This window comes from Thamnophis sirtalis, unplaced genomic scaffold (assembly GCF_051295495.1).
Source record: "Thamnophis sirtalis isolate CommonGarterSnake01/CBP01778 unplaced genomic scaffold, rThaSir2_p1.2 scaffold_7, whole genome shotgun sequence".
Taxonomy (NCBI): domain Eukaryota; kingdom Metazoa; phylum Chordata; class Lepidosauria; order Squamata; family Natricidae; genus Thamnophis; species Thamnophis sirtalis.
The window spans coordinates 5,956,363-5,975,400 of record NW_028261387.1 but is presented as its reverse complement, the minus strand read 5'-3'; the positions used below and the strand labels follow the sequence as shown (position 1 = coordinate 5,975,400).

Below are 19,038 nucleotides of genomic sequence, written 5' to 3'. Positions count from 1 at the left end.
GTTCTACCGAACTGGTGCAAACTGGTAGGAACCCACCTCTGATATAAGTGTTGCAAGGAAGCTTGGTCATCATGTAGTCTAATTGCCTGCCCAGGACAGGAATCCACAAGAGACCGTCAACTGATGGCTATCCAAATGCCACTTAAACATCTCCAGAAGTCTTTATTTCATCCAAGGTCAGCTTACATTGTTGAGCAGCTCTGTTAGAAAACATTTCTTGATGTCTAACTAAAATCTACTTTGCTTCCCTGTAATTTAAACCCATTGTTTCTGCCCTTGGCACAATTCTGAACACTTCCATCTCATCTTCTACGTGACTGTGGTTCAGATATTTAAAGGCAGCTATCCTATCTCTCGCAGATATAAACATAAATTACTCAACGCCTCTAATTGTTCTTCATAAGATTTTAAAAAAAATCTAAGCCCTTTATTATCTTAGACGCTGTCCGATGGACATATTTCAAATTGTCAATGGCTCCAGATGTGGACAGGGTGTTCCAGTATGATCCAACAGAGAGGAGAGGGATACACTCCCCCATGATCTATAACCCCCCCCCCTTTGATCTACAGTTTATGCTACCACTGATGCAACCTATGATTGCATCTGGTTGGATGGGGAGAACTAGTATATGTACCTAGTGTGTACTTATATAGTGCTGAGAAGAGATCTTGCAAATAGGGGTGATACAAGAGACTTGATGCTTTCCTTTTTTATTTACTTATTGAAACAATTGGAAAACCACTTAACCTAGCTAAAGCAGAGAATCAGCCAGCCACCACACAACATGAGGTGTGCTTCAGCACATTAGTGCTCAACGGCACCAAATTGTGTATATCCTCACAACCATTCATTTACCGAGGTGGTTAAATGCAGCACTGCAGGCTACTTCAGCTGACTGCAGTTCTGCAGTTCGGCTGTTCAAATCTCACCGGCTCAAGGTTGACTCAGCCTTCCATCCTTCCGAGGTGGGTAAAATGAGGACCCGGATTGTTGTTGGGGGCAATATGCTGACTCTGTAAACCGCTTAGAGAGGGCTGAAAGCCCTACGAAGCGGTATATAAGTCTAACTGCTATTGCTATTGCTACAGTGGTGACCATTCGAAATTACAACAAAATTGAAAGCAGTCCATTTTCCACACTTGTGACTATTGCAGTATTCCTACAGCCACATGTTCAAAATTCAGACACTTGGCAACTGACTCATGTTTATGACACTTGCAGTGTCACAGTTGTGTGATCGCCTTTTGGGACCTGACAAAGTCAACGGGGAAGCCAAATTCACTTAACAACTATGTTACTAACTCAGCGATTCACTTAATCACTGTAGCAAGAAAGGTTGTAAAACGGGGCAAAAACTCATTAACAATTATCTCGCTTAGAACAGATATTTTTTGGCTGAATTGTGATCATAAATCAGAGACTATCTATTTGGGACAAAATGTGGTGACTATATTGTTTGCAGAAGCAATATGTGTGTATGTATGAAATAATATAAAATTATATATTTAGCTGTATTCAACGAAGTGGGACAATCTACGTGTGTTTTTTAAATCCACTTTTCATGTCTTGTTTAGTTTCTGCTTTGTTTTTTTAAATATTTTTTCTCTTTTTTGCAGTTTGAATTTTTAACTTTGTGAATAACATTTACAGAAGCAATGTACGCCTGCTTTCTTTTCCCATTAGGTCCTACAAGATATGGTGTTTTTTTTTTGTGTATTCACAGGTTTATAGTATTTTCTATAAATGAAACTTTTATATTTGATTATCAGATTTCTTAAGACACTACATCTCTCAGTTATGGGATATCTTACTTGGATACATTAATCCCTTCAAATATGGTATGTGTTGAGCTCCAAAGGAAGGGATATCTCCTGCTTCCTTCTCTTTCTGTTTACACTGTGGCAAAACATGTGCAGCTTCTGATTATGTGACGGTTGCAAAGACTGTCTTCAGGTTCATTTTTCTTCCCTTCTCTCTGACAGTTGCAGAATAACGGTTCTCTTGTCTGGGTCACATTTTCTGCTAATCTCATAAGAGTGAGGGTATCTTGTGGTCATTCGAACAGAGGCGTGGAACAATTGAAACTGTCAGCACACACAAAAACAACCCCTCAACTCTAAAAGTTTTGCTTTTGAGATCTATTTTAACCGTCAAGATGAGTTGATCCATTTAACAAAAGCGGAAATTCTGTCTGAATCAGTTTTAGGATATTACTGTCCTGTGGTTAGGCATTTTCTTTCTCACCCCAAACAAAAAGATGGCAGTTTCTTTTAGGCAATCATGTATGTATGTATGTATGTATGTATGTATGTATGTATCTATCTATCTATCTATCTATCTATCTATCTATCTATCTATGTAATAATATTAGGTATAATTGATGCTTTAAATAAATGGACGGGCTGGTTAATTCTCCTATAAATAACTTTATTTTATCTAGGTTATTAGATAGTAACATACTGTATATATGTGTGTGAATGTGTGAGAGTGTATGTTACTATCTAATAACCTAGATAAAGTTATTTATAGCAGAATCAACCAGCCTGTCCATTTATTTAAAGTACGAATAACTTATTTTTGATAACATTTCCTAGAACAAATTACAACTGAACAAAACACAAAACAGCCTTATGCTTACAAATGATCATTTTTACTTTCAGATTTTATAATGCATGTATTAAAAATAGGAAAGAAGGAAGGGTTCTTAAGGCTCTCATAATTTATGAAATTTGTTTCATTGAGGCTTCCAGAATTGGATAGCATACAAGTTAATTAATAATCATCATATTCAATCCCAAAATGGAAAATAAGACTGGAGGCCAAGATAAATATATATATATATCAAGATCAGGTGCAAGTAATTTAAAAATCATTTAAAATGAAAAATTGAAGAATGTAAGAATCTAGACAAGCAAATAAATTAACTAATAAAAAGTAATGGTTTAGCGCCAAAAAAATTGAAAAAGCCTTGGATATCATAAAGCAAGAAATAACAGCAATATCTGGGAAAATTGAATGCTATAAGTTCTACAATTAAGAAAATTGATGACAATTCACTACGCATTGCATCCCTGTAGTAATTATATCTGCCCCATAGAAATGGAGGCAGAGGTTTATTCCAGATCAAACAAGCTGTCAAAGATGATAATTACGCATTGGCTGATTATATAAAAGCCAAGAACAAGCATTGACCAAGTTAAAAATTGAAATGTAACAATAAGTGACTATTGAAATAATGGAATGCAAACAATGGTGCTGGTACAGAAAAGCATTAAATGGTCAATCTTTACAAAAGATTGAGTAGAAAGTGAATAAATATAAAATCTGACAATGGCTTACAGCTGGAATATTTAAAAAAAAGAAACTGAAGGCTTAAATTTTGACTGCTCAAGAGCAAGCTATTCAAATCAATGTAATCAAGGGCAGAACTGAATCAAATGTTTCAAAGTGCAGGTTATCCAAAGAAGGAGGCAAAACAGTAAATCATATACTCAGCTTGTGCAAGAAAACCACACAAGCTGATGATAAACAATGATATAACGCAGTCACAATGATTCACTGGAACAATTGTAAATATTATCAAGTAAAAGAGAAATTAGTGGGAACATAAATTTGAAAAGGTAGTCAAAAATATGCAGGTTAAAATATTGTGTGGTCTCTGGATGCAGACTGATAACATATTGACTCACGGCACACCAGATTTAAATGTGGTTGAAAAGAAAAGATTTAGATAATTGATGTGGCAACACCAGGAAATAGTAGAAGACAAAGAATTGGAAAGGATCACAAACTATCAAAATCTGAAAAGTGAAATTGAAAGATCATGGCATAAACTGGCTGTGGTCTGGTCCCAATGATTATCAGCACACTGGATGGCATACCAAAAATCTTGGATGGCACTTACAAAATTTGAATGCAGAAAAAAAATCTCCACCTGTTCAATTGCAAAAGGCCACATTGTTTGGATCCCCACATAAATACATTACGTCATACGTTATTGGGAAGAAATGATGCATATGAAGGCCAAAACATAGTAAAGAACTGACAGCTGTCACTTCACCTTCTTGTGAAAAGATTATGACAATTACAATAATGTCTGCTGTGACTGATAACAGTTCTCCCACATCTAAAATAAGTTTCTTGTATCCACCCTGGAAATGAAAGATGCTCAGGGCTGAACTTAGAATAACTTGCCAACAGTTTACGCCTGTATTCTCCAACTGACAACATTCAGTCCTTTCCCAGGAAGTTTTTGTGAATGTTGTATACAAGAAAGAACAGCCGGACCATGAATTAAGGAGACAGGATTTCCTCAAGGACGCTGTCTGCCTTTGACTTCAAAAGAGAAAAGTGTGGTAGCAACTTTTGTGGCTAACAAATTGTATTAAGAAGCATAAAGTTTGGTGAAGCCAACCTCACTTTTATCAGATGCAGAATCAATAGATGCATGAGAAGCTAATCCAGAACCCGATTTTTGACTGCTATAGATTAGCGTGGTTCCTTTCCTACAACGTCTTTAAAAAGCCGATCGGCTGCTCTTAACTCATACTTTGAACCCAAGTTGCTGAATGGAGAAGGTAATACCGTAACTCTCTTGCACACCTGATATAGCCATGTTCGGCGCTTGTCTTCTGGGAATCCATTTCCACAAAATGGAGAAGATGGATTGTATCCAATCCTTGCCATTTGTGCAACAAATATGGTTAACCTTTTGGGTGCCAAGGGCCCATAATATGTGTGAATGTACAATCCCCAAAATGCAATGCAAGCACCCCATGCCCCATTTTTGCTTCCAGGTTGGTGCAGGAGGCTTTCCAGGCCCAAAACGGGCACCTCGCGCCGTGCCCCCATGCCCCATTTTGGCTTGCAGGTTGGTGCAGGCAGGCAGAAATGGAGGAGAAAAGTAGGGGGCCCTGGGGGGGAGCCTGCGGAGATCTGGGAAGGCCCCGCCCCCTGCACATGCGCTGCAGAGGCCTAAAGACCAGCTGGTCAGCAGGAGGCGCACATGCATGCATGGTGGAGCTCACAAGGCAGGGGAGGCAGAGCCTCACCACTGTCATCATGAAAATAAAAAAAAATGTGAAAGGAAAAAGGCAAGAGCTGAGGTCAGGCTGAGCTAGTTGCTGCCCGAGTCACCGTGGATGATTCTGCTTATTGCTTAACTGTTTAAAAAAGCCTCTAAAAAGCGCCCTCTACAGGAGGAGGCAGAGAACGACATGCCTCACCTACGTCAGGAATTTTTAGGCTTTTAACCCTTGCTTAACTCTGCTCGAGTGATCATAAAACACCCTAAAGTCAGACTAGATGAGGCACATTTGAGGTCTTCTAATCCAACCCCCTGCTCAAGCAGGAGACCCTGCACCATTTCAGACAAAGTGACTGTCAGTCTCTTCTTGAAAAAACCTTCCATGATGAAGCACCCACAACTTCTGAAGAAGGCAACTTCTGTCCCACTGGTTCATTGTCCTCACTGTGAGGAAGTTTCTCCTTAGTTCCAGGTTGCTTCCCCCCCTTGGTTAGTTTCCATCCATTGTTTCTTTTTTGAGAGGAATTTGTTTTTATTTTTAAACATTAAAAAAAACAACTTAGAAAAAATTATCATCCATTACATACAGCATGTCGTCTGGTTACAAGTGTTTTTGCATCCATATTCTCAATTACATTTACAATCACAGATTTTTTATCTAATATAACTAGGTACATCACTTTCATTGTACAGTGTATATTCAATTACAATTTATATATATATATATAAAGATCATATATGTATGTTATATTTGTGCTGATAAATAAATAGAGGGAGACTAGTATAGATCTATTTCAAGCTATTTAGCTCTCATCAGCTAGCCATACCCTTGCTGGGAATCGAACCTGGCTAGCTGATGAGAGCTAAATAGCTTGAAATAGATCTATACTAGTCTCCCTCTATTTATTTATCAGCACAAATATAACAAATGTAACAAAAAGGCAACAGTAAAAAAAATATTGGGTTTCTGTCTGGATGGTCTCTTGTGACGAGCCGAAGGACAGAGAATGGAAGTGTGACCTTCCTCCCATATTTGGGCATACCGGGGGTTGTGACTTATCAAGACTCACAAGAGTCCATCACGACAGAAACCCAACATTTTTACTGTTGCCTTTGTTATATTTGTGTTTTTTTATTTGTGCTGATAAATAAATAAAGGGAGACGTATAGATCTATTTCAAGCTATTTAGCTCTCATCAGCTAGCCATACCCTTACTGGGATTTGAACCTGGGCTATATGACATACTAGGCAGACTTCTTAGCCATTAGGCCACAGGCTCTTATCCGTTATCAGCGAAGCCAGGGTGAAAGGTATCTATTAGATTTTTACAACCCCTGGTAAGCCCCAATTATGGGAGGAAGCTAACTGCTTTCATCATCTGTCAATCGGCTCGTCACAAGAGTCCATCACGACAGAAACCCAATATTTTTACTGTTGCCTTTGTTACATTTGTGTATTTGTGCTGATAAATCTCCCTTTATTTATTTATCAGCACATATACAACATGTATGTATGTATGTATGTATGTATGTATGTATGTATGTATGTATTCCCAATAAGCCTAATTCCCTTACATTCTTGATTGTCTGTTTAATAACAATATACCTTTATATAATCACATATCCCGATATGAATTTTTTTTAACCAACCATTTATATTTGTATGCCACTATTTTCAATCATGCATAATTCCACCAATCAACTATCGAGTATGCTTATGTCCATTATCGTCCTTGTACATCATACATTCAAACAAAGATGTTATCCCTTCCTTTTTCAACAAGGTATTCTAAATACTCACTTCATATATATGCCAATTTTTAATTACTTCCTTATTAAGATTACTTATCAACAAGATAGCTTTGTAATATATACTTAAAGTTATACATTATATCCCCAATCCTCTATCAAGTATGCATCCATTGTGTCTCTTGCTGCTTACAGGGTAAACAGTAAATAAAGTTGGTTAACTTTAAGTTGGTTAAATAAAGTTGGAAGAGCCGAGGTGGCGCAGTGGTTAGAGTGCAGTACTTCAGCTGACTGACTTCATCTGCAGTTCAGCGGTTCAAATCTCACTGGCTCAAGGTTGACTCAGCCTTCCATCCTTCCGAGGTGGGTGAAATGAGGACCCAGACTGTGGGGGCGATACGTTGACTCTGAAGCGGTATATAAGTCTAACTGCTATTGCTATTAAATAAGTTAAAGCAAGAGAGCAGCTCTTAGCAACTTCTTCTCTTCCACTTCTTTTGCATTCAAAAGGGAACGAGGGGAGGGAAGATGCCAGGAAACTTGGGACAAAATCTAGGGAAGCCTCGGGATCCAGCAAGCCAGCTTCCCCCGCATCCCCCTTCCCCACCCACGCCGGCGGTTGCCAGGCTCTTCTCCCCTCCCGGGCACCCACCCCGCACTCAAACAGGCAAAACTTTGAAAGCGCAACCAGCGGCGAAAGGAAACAGGTGTTAACCCTTCCGCGGCTACGCCCGGCTTTAGGAGCCGCTGGGTGGAAATCGGAGCGGCCACATTCTCCTCGTCTCCAAGCCGGGCAGGAGGAGGAAGAAAACTTCAGCCCGAGTGAAAGCCCGTCTCGGGAGAAATGGGCATTTAGGGGAAGGGGGAGACCCGGACGACGCTGGGGAGGCCAAGGCTTCCAATGAGCTCGGGAGGCAGCCCCGCTTTGGTTAGGCAAGGGGGGCGACGGGTGGGCCTGGCTCGAGGGGAAGGGTGAGCCATGCAGCCGCCTCCTTCTCCTCCTCCTCCTCCAACGAGAGCGGCGTCCCGGGCGAGCGAGGTAAGAGTTGAGCGACGGATCTTTTTTTGCAGTTTTTTCTTCTTCTTCTTCTTCTTCTTCTTCTTCTTCTTCTTCTTCTTCTTCTTCTTCTTCTTCTTCTTCTTCTTCTTCTTCTTCTTCTTCTTCTTCTTCCTTCTTCTTCTTCTTCTTCTTCTTCTTCTTCTTCTTCTTCTTCTTCTTCTTCTTCCTGCTCCTCCTCTTCTCTTCCTCTTCTTCTTCCTCTTCATCCTTTCTTCCTCCTCCTCCTCCTCTCCCTCTTCTTCTTCTTCTTCCTTCTCCTCTTCTCTTCCTCTTCTTCTTCTTCTTCCTGCTCCTCCTCTTCTCTTCCTCTTCTTCCTCTTCATCCTTTCTTCCTCCTCCTCCTCCTCTCCCTCTTCTTCTTCTTCTTCCTTCTCCTCTTCTCTCCCTCTTCTTCTTCTTCTTCCTTCTCCTCTTCTCTTCCTCTTCTTCTTCTTCTTCCTTCTCCTCCTCTTCTCTTCCTCTTCTTCCTCTTCATCCTTTCTTCTTCCTCCTCCTCCTTTTCCTCCTCTCCCTCCTCTCCCTCTTCTTCTTCTTCCTTCTCCTCCTCTTCTCTTCCTCTTCTTCTTCCTCTTCATCCTTTCTTCTTCTTCCTCCTCCTCCTCCTCTCCCTCCTCTCCCTCCTCCTCCTCCTCCCCCTCTTCTTCTTCTTCTTCTTCTTCCTTCTCCTCCTCTTCTCCTCCTCCTCTTCTTCTTCTTCCTCCTTCTCCTCCTCTTCTCTTCTTCTTCTTCTTCTTCTTCTTCCTCCTTCTCCTCCTCTTCTCTTCCTCTTCATCCTTTCTTCTTCCTCCTCCTCCTTTTCCTCCTCTCCCTCCTCACTCTTCTTCTTCTTCTTCTTCTCCTCCTCCTCCTCCTCCTCCTCCTCCTCCTCCTCCTCCTCCTCCTCCTCCTCCTTATTTTTGCAAGCGCTTCGCTTGCGTTCCGCCTTCCGGGGGACGCTTTCAAAGGCGACCGGCAGCAATGGGGGGGGGGGGATCGAGGGTTTGCAACGCCTCCTCGGGCTGCAAATCTCCCGGATCCCTGGGAAAGAGCGCCTGGTAGGATGAAGCGTGGGATTGCAAGGGAAGATTGAAGTCGCGGTTGCCCGGTGGCGTGTCCATTGGGCTGGAAAGTCTGGCTTTGTTCGGTGAGCATGGACTTCCATAAGGGAACAAGCCTTCACTCTCCGCATTGACATTCCCTCCTCTCCCGCCCAGCCCCCTCTTTTTCCTGGGAACCTCCCCCCTGGATATTTTCATCAGGGATCGGGACGAAGCGGCGGAAAAGTTTACGTTGGACTTAAACCTGTCCTAGCAAACCTTTCCCTGGAAGAGTCTGCGCGCGCGCGTTGCGACACCGGGCGAAATTCCCACTCAACTTTCTTTTTTTTTCTTTTGCTCCCGGACGCTGAACGTAGGGAAAGGCGGAGGAGTCTTGCGCTTGAACTACCAGCTAACTTTATTGGAGGGGCGTCTTGAGTGGCGAAATCTTTTAGCCCCGCACTCTTGTCTTAGGGTTGCTGCAGAGAACGGGGGTGCTTCGTAAACCTTCAGTCCTGGGAGTTTAATTTGGTGGACTCTACTGGGAAATGTGGCTGCCTGGATTTGTGCGCGTAGACGGGGGAAGAATACCAGCTAAAAAGGTAGGGAAAAAATGTTGGAGCTAACGGGAATGGAAGGTGTGTGTGTGTGAGAGAGAGAGAGAGACAGAGAGAGAGAGAGACAGACAGACAGAGACAGAGAGAGAGACAGAGAGAGAGAGAGACAGAGACAGAGACAGAGAGAGAGAGACAGAGAGAGAGAGAGAGACAGAGAGAGAGACAGACAGAGAGAGAGACAGACAGACAGACAGAGAGAGAGAGAGAGACAGAGAGAGAGAGAGAGACAGAGAGAGAGAGAGACAGAGAGAGACAGACAGACAGAGAGACAGACAGAGAGACAGACAGACAGAGAGAGAGACAGAGACAGAGAGAGACAGAGACAGAGAGAGAGAGAGAGACAGACAGACAGAGAGAGAGACAGACAGAGACAGAGAGGGGGGGGTGCAAAACAACTCCAACAAGCAATTTACCCCTCTTGTCTGGTGGTGATGCAGATGCTATCAGCCTAGAGAATAGGAGCCTTTGGGTAAAAGTCTGTGGGATAGACTATGTTCTGGTCTTCTGAATGGCCCCAGAGGGTCATCCCTTGCAGGGATGTTCCCTTGGGTGAAAGTTGCACGTGGGTATTTGATGTGATTAGAAAGCTCTCTTGGATTTGCATGCTGCATGCTACCTGGCGATGGAGGAGGAGGGGAGGCAAACTCAGAAGGCAGCAGAAGTTGGATTGCCTCTTCTTCCCCCAAGAACTGAAAACAGGCTCAGTTTTTAGAAGGGATGGTGGAAGGAGCATGACTTAAAAACAGGGTTGTTTTGGATGATCCATAGATCAGGACTTTATTTGTGCATTAGAGATTAGAGCTTTTTCCAGATTTGGGTTGGCAGTCAGTCCCTCCCGTCCCTCCCCCTTCATTCCGGCTTTTTCTATTAACTTCTGTACCACAAAAGTTTCAATTTTTTACACCGGAGGTTCTAATCTGTTTTAACAAAACTTGGTTGTAGAAGGATGGGTTCTTAAGAGGTTCTTTCAGCCCGTAAGTTAACTAAATGCCCCTTCACAAGTCTTGTGCAGAGATTTAAGGGGGGGCATTGAGAGGCATGTCTGCGTTCGGCTGAAGTTCAAAACAAAGGACCCTCCCTGCTGTCTTTAAAATATATCTTAAAGTAAATCAGCATATAGTTTAACAAAGTGGTCGATGCTTTGGAGAAACGGAGATGGGTTGGCATGATTTCGATCTGCCTATTTATTAGCCTAATTCTTTGAGTGTTTTCTGGGTTTATATGGGTACCCCTGTCTCTTGCTTCCTAGAGTGGAGGTTGTGTTGGGAAGGGAATGGCTGGAGAGAGAGGAAACTTCTGCGGCTGGTCCACAGTCCTATTCAGAACAGATGTTCCACATCTGGGGGTGGACAGAAAAATGGACAGATTTAAATGGCGAAATGTTTGTGGCCTGCCAAACACAGAAACGGCATGTATCTGTCACGTTCTGTGGAATAGCTGGGTTACCTTACGCAGAACATGATACATGCCGGGTTTTTTGTGTGTGTTAGGTAACCCGGCTATTTAAGCAGTTAGGTATGATTTACTGTACATATGGCATAGAGGCTGGCATGATGCGTGTTCAAAGTCAAAAGATTTATATGTGAATTGATCATCTATCAGGAAGTCCAGTGTGTTTCTTTGAAAAATCCACCCACCCCACCCCATTTATCCTGGCTTATAGTGAGGAAAGAATAAGCTGTAAGATCTTCCATCAGAGAGAATGGAACGCAAATAAATGGTAACTTTCATTCTCTACTATCCTAAAACATCTGCACCCAGTGAAAGTTTTAACTTTGCTTTCTGTGTTGGCCTGATCGCCTAATTTAAATACAGTGTAAACACTATGAATGTTTACTTATATCTTTCCATACACTTCCTTTCATCTAGTAATGCCATGTGCAAACTAATCAAGCTGTTGGAAATGAGCTTCCAAACAACATGCTAGGCTGTGACCCAAAATCAGCCTTCCCCCCCCCTCTCTCTGCTCCCAATTATAAAAGTTCAAGGGATTTTCTTTTTGTCCCCTAAGTTTTTGCTGAATTTATTCCAGAGATCTGAAATTGGTGATGGAGCAATGGGAGGAAAAATAGTCCCTCCAATTTAATGGTCATCTTTATTTTTAACCGATACAATTAGTCCATTGTTCCAAGATGACCTTTTTTCTAAGCCTCTGCTACACAAGAGAATCTCTTTGAAGCTTAAGTTGCTTCTTTTGTTTCTGTGGAACCAACCGAAACAATTTTCTTTCCATTACTTCAGCCACCTGAAGAAAGATGTTTCAGGAATTAAAATTGTTTAGGCTGCCATCAGGGACAAGTAAGCTAAGTTGTTGAAATTGAGGTGCGTTGGGTTGCCCTTGAAGAGCGAGAAAGTTTTCATACTTGGCTATGAACAGGGATGTTGAGGTTAGTTTCCCTGGTGTGTGTGTATCTGGGACAGACAGGGATAAGTTGCGTTTGTGACTTGTAAACTGAAGTTGCCGCGGAATTAGGTGGGGAACTTCTTGCCCCAGAAATTCTGAGTGATTCCTATTTCCTTTCATTGTTTTCAAGCTCTGCCTTTCGAAACTGGGATTTAAATTTATGCGTTCAAATTGTTTTTCAGCAAGATCAGCGGGCATCGAAAAAGATCTCATTTTTCATGATCCCGGGTGACTTAAAAACAAAAAACAAATTATTGCTGTTATGGTTGCAGGCTGCCTAATTTGGCTAAGAAGGGAATGCCTGCCTTGAGATGATTTCAGATTTGATGACTCCCGGGGCCTATCCATATGCTTTGCTTGGCAGAAGTAGACAAAAACGGTTTGCTGTTTCCTACTTGTGGTTTCGTGTTGTTTGTTTTCTTTGATTTCCCAGTTAGGTCTGCGCTCCGAAGGGTTTCCTGATGGTATCCCATCTAATTATTATCCAGGTCCAGCTAGCTTTGCTTTCTCAAAATCAGCCAAGCATAGCTAGGTGCTGCCACCTGCTGTGATATAATTTAGTCACCATTGCAAAAATCAGAACAATTTGTGGTGTGCAGTAGAAATAGACAACGGATCCTCATGGTTACAAGCATTAATGTGTGAGTGTATCCAGTGTCTGGGCTGTGTGACTGCTGCGGTTGTGCGTTCTAACACTTAACCTGTGATATACCATAGAACAGCTTTTCTTAGCCAGTGTAGTAAACGTAGGTGATCACATAGATAAAAGCTATTATTTTTGCAGGCCTTATGCGTAGTTAGTGTATCCAGTCCAGAGGTGGGTTCCTACCAGTTCGCACCTATTTGCGTAGAACCGGTTCGTCAAATCTACCGAACCGGTTAGAAGAGGTTCCACCAGTGGACCCGGAAAGCAGGCCACACCTACAGAAGAGGTTCCAATTTTTTTGAAACCCACCACTGACACAAACACACACAGAGAGAGAGAGAGAGAGAGAGAGAGAGAGAGAGACAGAGACAGAGACAGAGACAGAGACAGAGAGAGAGACAGACAGACTGACTGACTGACTGACTGACTGACACAGAGAGAGAGAGAAAGAGAAAGAAAGGAAGAAATAAATAAAGAAAAAAAGAAAAAAGAAAGAAAAAGAGTGAGAGATGAAAGAAAAAAGAAAAAAGGGACAGAGAGACAAAAGGAAGGAAAGAGAGAGAGAGAGAGAGAGAGAGAGAGAGAAAACACATGGCCGGCAAGCCACTCCCACCAGGTCACATGGCCGGCAAGCCACTCCCACAAAGGAGGCCACACCCACAGAGTAGGTTCCAATTTTTTTTGAAACCCACCACTGATCCAGTCAAATATGGGCAGTGCATAGAATTGAACCAAACCACTGTTGCTTCATAGTCTTTCTTTCTACACAAGTAAGACTGCAACACCTTTGTAGCAGTTGATGTTGGGATTTCCTCTTATTGGATTTTGCGTTGTGTTGAGTGTTAAATGAAACACTCTTTAGCTAATTGTCTTTTGCTTTGTCTCCCTTGATTTTTTAAGGGCCCTGGTTTCTGAGGTTACCCAAGAGGAGATACTGGCTGTAGGAACTGCAGACCTCGGACATAGCAGGAGGGTTGACAAGTGACTTGTCCTTCTACACCACGTCTCACCAGTTGCTTGGAAACCTGCAGTCCAGGCTGGAATCATGGACTCTGCCAGGACCCCCCACATGAAGGTCCGGAGCGCCGTCAGTGACTACCTCAACTACGAAATCATCAGCAGGCATTACAACTACACCGGGAAGCTGAACGAGAATTCTGAAAGTGGGATGAAAGCCACATCGGTGGTCTTCATCATCATCTGCTGCTTCATCATCCTCGAGAACATTTTCGTTCTGCTGACTATTTGGAAAACCAAGAAATTCCACAGGCCGATGTACTACTTTATTGGCAACTTGGCGCTCTCAGATTTGCTGGCGGGAGTGGCGTACATCGCTAACATCCTTCTGTCCGGCTCCACCACTTACACCCTCACTCCTGCCCAGTGGTTTCTCAGAGAAGGAAGCATGTTCGTGGCTTTGTCCGCTTCAGTCTTCAGCCTGCTGGCTATTGCGATTGAGCGATACATTACCATGTTGAAGATGAAGCTCCATAACGGCAGCAATAGTTTCCGTTCCTTCTTGCTCATCAGCGGCTGTTGGGTCATCTCTGTGATATTAGGGGGTCTCCCTATTATGGGGTGGAATTGCATTGGCTTCCTGGAGAACTGCTCCACCGTGTTGCCTCTTTATCATAAGCATTATATCCTTTTTTGCACCAGTATATTTACGGGCCTCTTATTGGCCATTGTGATCCTTTACTGTAGGATCTACATCTTGGTAAGGACACGGAGCCGTAGGCTGACTTTCCGGAAGAATGTGGCCAAAGCTACCCGGAGCTCGGAGAAGTCACTGGCTCTGCTGAAGACGGTGATTATCGTTTTAAGCGTGTTCATTGTCTGCTGGACCCCTTTGTTCATTCTTCTGTTGCTGGACGTGAGGTGCAAAGTCAAGGCTTGCCCCATCCTCTTCAAGGCTGAATATTTCTTAGTCCTAGCAGTTGTGAACTCAGCCACCAATCCGATCATCTACACGCTTACCAACAAGGAGATGAGGAGGGCCTTTATCAAGATCGTGTGGTGCTGTACGTGTCCCGCCACGGACTCGGGGGCCAAAGTTAAGAGACCCATCATCGGAGGGATAGAATTCAGCCGAAGCAAATCTGACAATTCCTCCCATCCTCAGAAAGATGAGGGGGATCCTCCAGAAACGATTGTGTCCTCCGGTAATGTCACCTCATCGTCTTAGGAGTTTTTTGGCAAAATGGAGGGCCTGAGCCGCTGGAAGGCTGACACGTGGGGGATACCTCTGCTTGCTTGCCTCCAGGCGGAAGGAGGAGAGTGAGAACGAGTTGGTCTGAAGGGGAAATGGAGTACTGATTGGGGTCCAGCTGTTGGCAATGAGACACATGGTGTCCGTTGAAAAATATTTCCTCTCTGGGAGAACGTTGTGTGTTGGTTTGCCCTGAGGCAACTTAGGGTTGCTAGGAATATTCAAACTCTATACATCTCTGAAAAAAAATGGACACTTGGATAAGCAGTGCCTTTGAATGGGAGTATGAGTGGGGAAGGAGAGAAATATCTTCAAATGGTTTCCCTCCCCGCTCTCCCGCCAGGTAAAACTCCTGAACCCCCCGAAACAAAGTTCTTGCTGTATTGGATTGACAGTCTTCTCCAGTTAACTCCCTTGGTCAAGGGAAGTAAATGTGCTAGTATATTCTGAGTAATAGAAAGAGAACTGGGGTGGGATTTTATCTCAAGAGTTGTTCCGTTGTGTGTACCCCGTTGGCACTTAATCATCAGTGGAGAGTCAATGGGATTTAGGCGCTGGAGACTGTTGTGGGTTACTCCGAGGAACATAGACCCCCCCATATTCCTGGTTGTAGTTGAGTTTTCAAGGGATTAGTTGAGACTGTGATACGTGTGAATTAGTCTGGACTTAATAGATGTGTCATTTGAACCTTTAAAAAAAAGCTGATAAATATGCGGCTTTCAGTAACGAGTTGCATTTTAATAACTTTAACAGCAGCATTATACACACCGTTTTAACCGTTTAAGAATGTTAAGAATGGCCCTGCTGGAGACCTTAATTTCCTCCAGGCAACTTTGTTATATGACCTCCCTTATCTTAGTGTAGGATACATATTTTTCCTTACTCTTCCTCCTGCCCCCCATTGATCAAACAGTTGAACCTGGGGTGCTTGCAAGCAGGAGATAGAGCCATATCCTTCTACTACTTGTTGGTCTGCAACTAATATTTGGAGATAGGCTGTTCTAACCTAAAGCTCTTCAAAATTAATAGCTCTTGATATACCAATTCTCCATAAATTTATTCATTCCTTTTTAAAAAAAACCACTTGAGTTAATGGCCATTGCCCTGTCTTATAATAAATTATATGAGGTTAATTATGTGCTGTGTAACAAGATATTTTCTTTTGTTTTTCTTCTCCTTCCAATCAACTTCTTAGGATGATTTTATCTGAATCCTAATGTTTTTGTGAAGGATACCCATTTCCCCTGTTTTCTTTCTACACAGCATACGGATTTTCCTATTTTCTTTTGCTATGTAAATGGTTCATTCGTGGTGGTGAAGTGGTGAGGACGCAGTATTGCAGGTTAACTCTGCCCACTGCCAGGAGTTTGATCCTGACCAGCTCAAGGTTGACTCAGCCTTTCATCCTTCTGAGGTCAATAAAATGAGGACCCAGAACGTTGGGTGCAATATGCTGACACGGTAAACTGCTTAGAGAGTGCTGTAAAGCACTATGAAGTGGTATATAAATCTAAGAGATGTCGCTATTCATTTCTCGTAATCATCTTCTAAGGAAGATATTCGAGTTTCGAGTTTCTTTTGTTACCCTTTCCTACAGTTTTTGCAGTTGTGTTACACCTTTTTCGAAATGTAGTCAGAAGTGTGCACTACATTATAAATATGGATGAACCTTTTGGCTAAGGGCATTACAATTTGATGGTTTTCTTTGAATCCCTAGCATGGACTATTTCTTTCTCATATTGCCACACATTTGGAATCAACAACTTTATTAGATGTCCTCTGGCACCATACATTTTTTTCCTGGTTAGTTGGAGGTATGAATATATACATGACTAAGGGGAGGTTTACCTCAATGTGCAACATTTTTACGTATTGATTTCTGAGATCTAGTTTAGGCTGACAGATGAATCACAGATATTAAGACTTCTGAGAAGGAACAAAGAAATAAGATTGGGCCATTCTGCAACTTCGGCAAATGTCCACGCTTAAAATCCTTGTATACTCCTTATTTTTTTCCTTTCGTTTTAAACGGTGTCCACTGACTGCAAATCCGTGTCCGTTCATGGAAAGTATTATTTGCATTAAATGAATGTATTTTATTACAGCATTAATTGCTATTTTGTGTTTGTGTATGTATGTGTACATTTTAATTTGAGTCAATATAAAACGTAGAGATGCTAATAAGCATAGATGCTATTTTATATCTGGACTGGTTGTCTTCAGTTTTGCGAGAAATCCATGCGTCGATCCAAACTTGAATGGAGGGTCCCCACATTAATTTCTTGGGACATGCGTTTGTCTTTTCCACTTAAGATCAATCCGTTGCAAAGGAGGATATTGTGGATTTCTGTACTTACAATAGTTGTGTGAAAGAAAGGATTTCCAAAAGGGTAAAATCAATGAGTGAGTGTCTGTGTGTATGTGCGAGGGATGAAACTCCTAAAATCATCAGAGTTCAGTGGAAGAGGCCATGTTTTACATCCGGGAGGATCCAAAGTTTAAATTAAAGAAAAAGAAAATGGCAGCTACTGTTGTGGCTGTTAATCCATCAATATTGCATCATTGAGCTTTATTGCGTTATGCAAAGTAGCTGCAGCCCACGTACAAGTATTGGCTGAATTCATTGGAGGACACCAGAAACAAGATTATTGGCCCTTTTAGCATTATTTTCAGTGCAATTTTTTTTTTAAAAAAAATGTAAAATGTTTCTGACTTGGTTGTACAGTATAGCTTCATTGACCTTTAAATATTAATAAACTGGGATTTTGTATAAACTGCACATTGAGCTATCCTTCCTTTGATGTCATACATGGCTCTGTTGTAGTTTTGGCAGGATACTTGAAGAATTCTATGGAAGTTCCTCATTTCCTTTTTGCATTGAAAGGCCAGCTCAGTGTTAATCATTGCATCTATGTATGAGATGCATGGATCTATCTACCCTAACAATTTCATTTGTTACAGGCAAACATTACTTTGAGAAAGTGTTGAATTGTAGGGTTTATCCCAAATATCTTAATATCGGCTCTTAGATCAACAAGCCAAGATTCAAATGAGAATTTCCCAATCTGATCACTTCCAGATGTTCCGGGATACAACTCCCTCCCTAGCCTACTAGCTAGGAATTGTAATCTGTCAGACACCAAGCCGCGGAAGGCTGAGTGAGAAAAAGTAAATTATGATGGCAGGAATAATTTGATTGCAGGTAGCTTACATGGAATAGGAATCATAATTCTTTTTTTAAATGCAGTGCTCAACCACTGAGAAAAATATCGTTAGAGAAATCTGAAGCGCATGTGTGAGTAAGGGCCCTGAAAATATCTTTTATAACTTTTTCACAACTATGTACAAAAATGAAATGTGTTTGTTTTTCTTATATGTATGCCAGGGGTGGGTTTCAACCGGTCCGCGCGGACCGGTTGGTCGGTGAACCCGGAAGTAAGTAACTTCCGGGAACGCTGAAGGGTCCACCCGCCCGCCCGCGCTCCTTCCCGGTCTTTGAAGGCTTCTGCACTTCCACGCAGGCGCATGGCACATACAGTGCCTGCACGATTCTCCACGAGCCGCTGGAGCATCGCGCAGGCGCTAAGATGCATCCGTGAACTGCGCGTGTGCACGAGGACCCCGCCGCCCCCGTTCCAACCGTACCGGTTGGAACGGGGTGAGCAACCCACCACTGATGTATGCATACCAGTATGCTGTCCTATTCAAATTAAGGAACAAAAGAGATAAACGGGATCTAATATTTCCTACAAGGCTTTATGTTCACTCTCTGGTTAGAATAGTTTAACGAGCCGAGGTGGCGCAGTGGTTAAATGCAGCACTGCAGGCCGCTTTAGCTGACTGCAGTTCGGCTGTTCAAATCTCACCGGCTCAAGGTTGACTCAGCCTTCCATCCTTCCGAGGTGGGTAAAATGAGAACCCGGATTGTTATTGGGGGCGATATGCTGACTATGTAAACCGCTTAGAGAGGGCTGAAAGCCCTATGAAGCGGTATATAAGTCTAACTGCTATTGCTATTGCTAGTTTTGGGTTTTTTAAAAAGAAAATAATGCATAGTATTCTCCCCCCTCCATGTAAAAAATAAATTTCAATCCTATTATATCCACTGAACTGGAGGAAGCTTCTATTGAACACATTAGATCTTATTTCTGATTACAAGCATATAGGATTTATTGTTAAGCTAAAATCCCTCATTTCCAACCAATGATTGCTGGTGGACACCAAGTTGGGAATGGCTGATTCAAAGGGAACGTGAGATTTAGATGGTTCTTCTGTGCCTCGTGGTGGTTCTTCATTCCCACCCACCCCCA

The 19,038-nt window shown here is 42.4% G+C and overlaps 1 protein-coding gene across 3 annotated transcripts; it reads left to right on the top strand.

Moving 5' to 3' along the window:
* The first annotated feature begins 7,563 nt into the window (after positions 1 to 7,563).
* Positions 7,564 to 17,507, top strand: S1PR1 (sphingosine-1-phosphate receptor 1). Of its 3 annotated transcripts, XM_087719224.1 has the most exons (3): positions 7,564 to 7,815; positions 9,230 to 9,454; positions 13,420 to 17,507. In XM_087719224.1, the coding sequence occupies exon 3, from the start codon at positions 13,565 to 13,567 to the stop codon at positions 14,702 to 14,704; it is 1,140 nt and encodes a 379-aa protein (XP_087575350.1). In that variant the 5' UTR covers positions 7,564 to 7,815; positions 9,230 to 9,454; positions 13,420 to 13,564; the 3' UTR covers positions 14,705 to 17,507. The 3 variants fall into 3 exon arrangements, with proteins under 3 accessions (XP_087575350.1, XP_013915722.1, XP_087575349.1); XM_014060247.2 differs by lacking the exon at positions 9,230 to 9,454; XM_087719223.1 differs by lacking the exon at positions 7,564 to 7,815 and having other exon boundaries at positions 8,727 to 9,454.
* Positions 17,508 to 19,038: the final 1,531 nt, after the last annotated feature.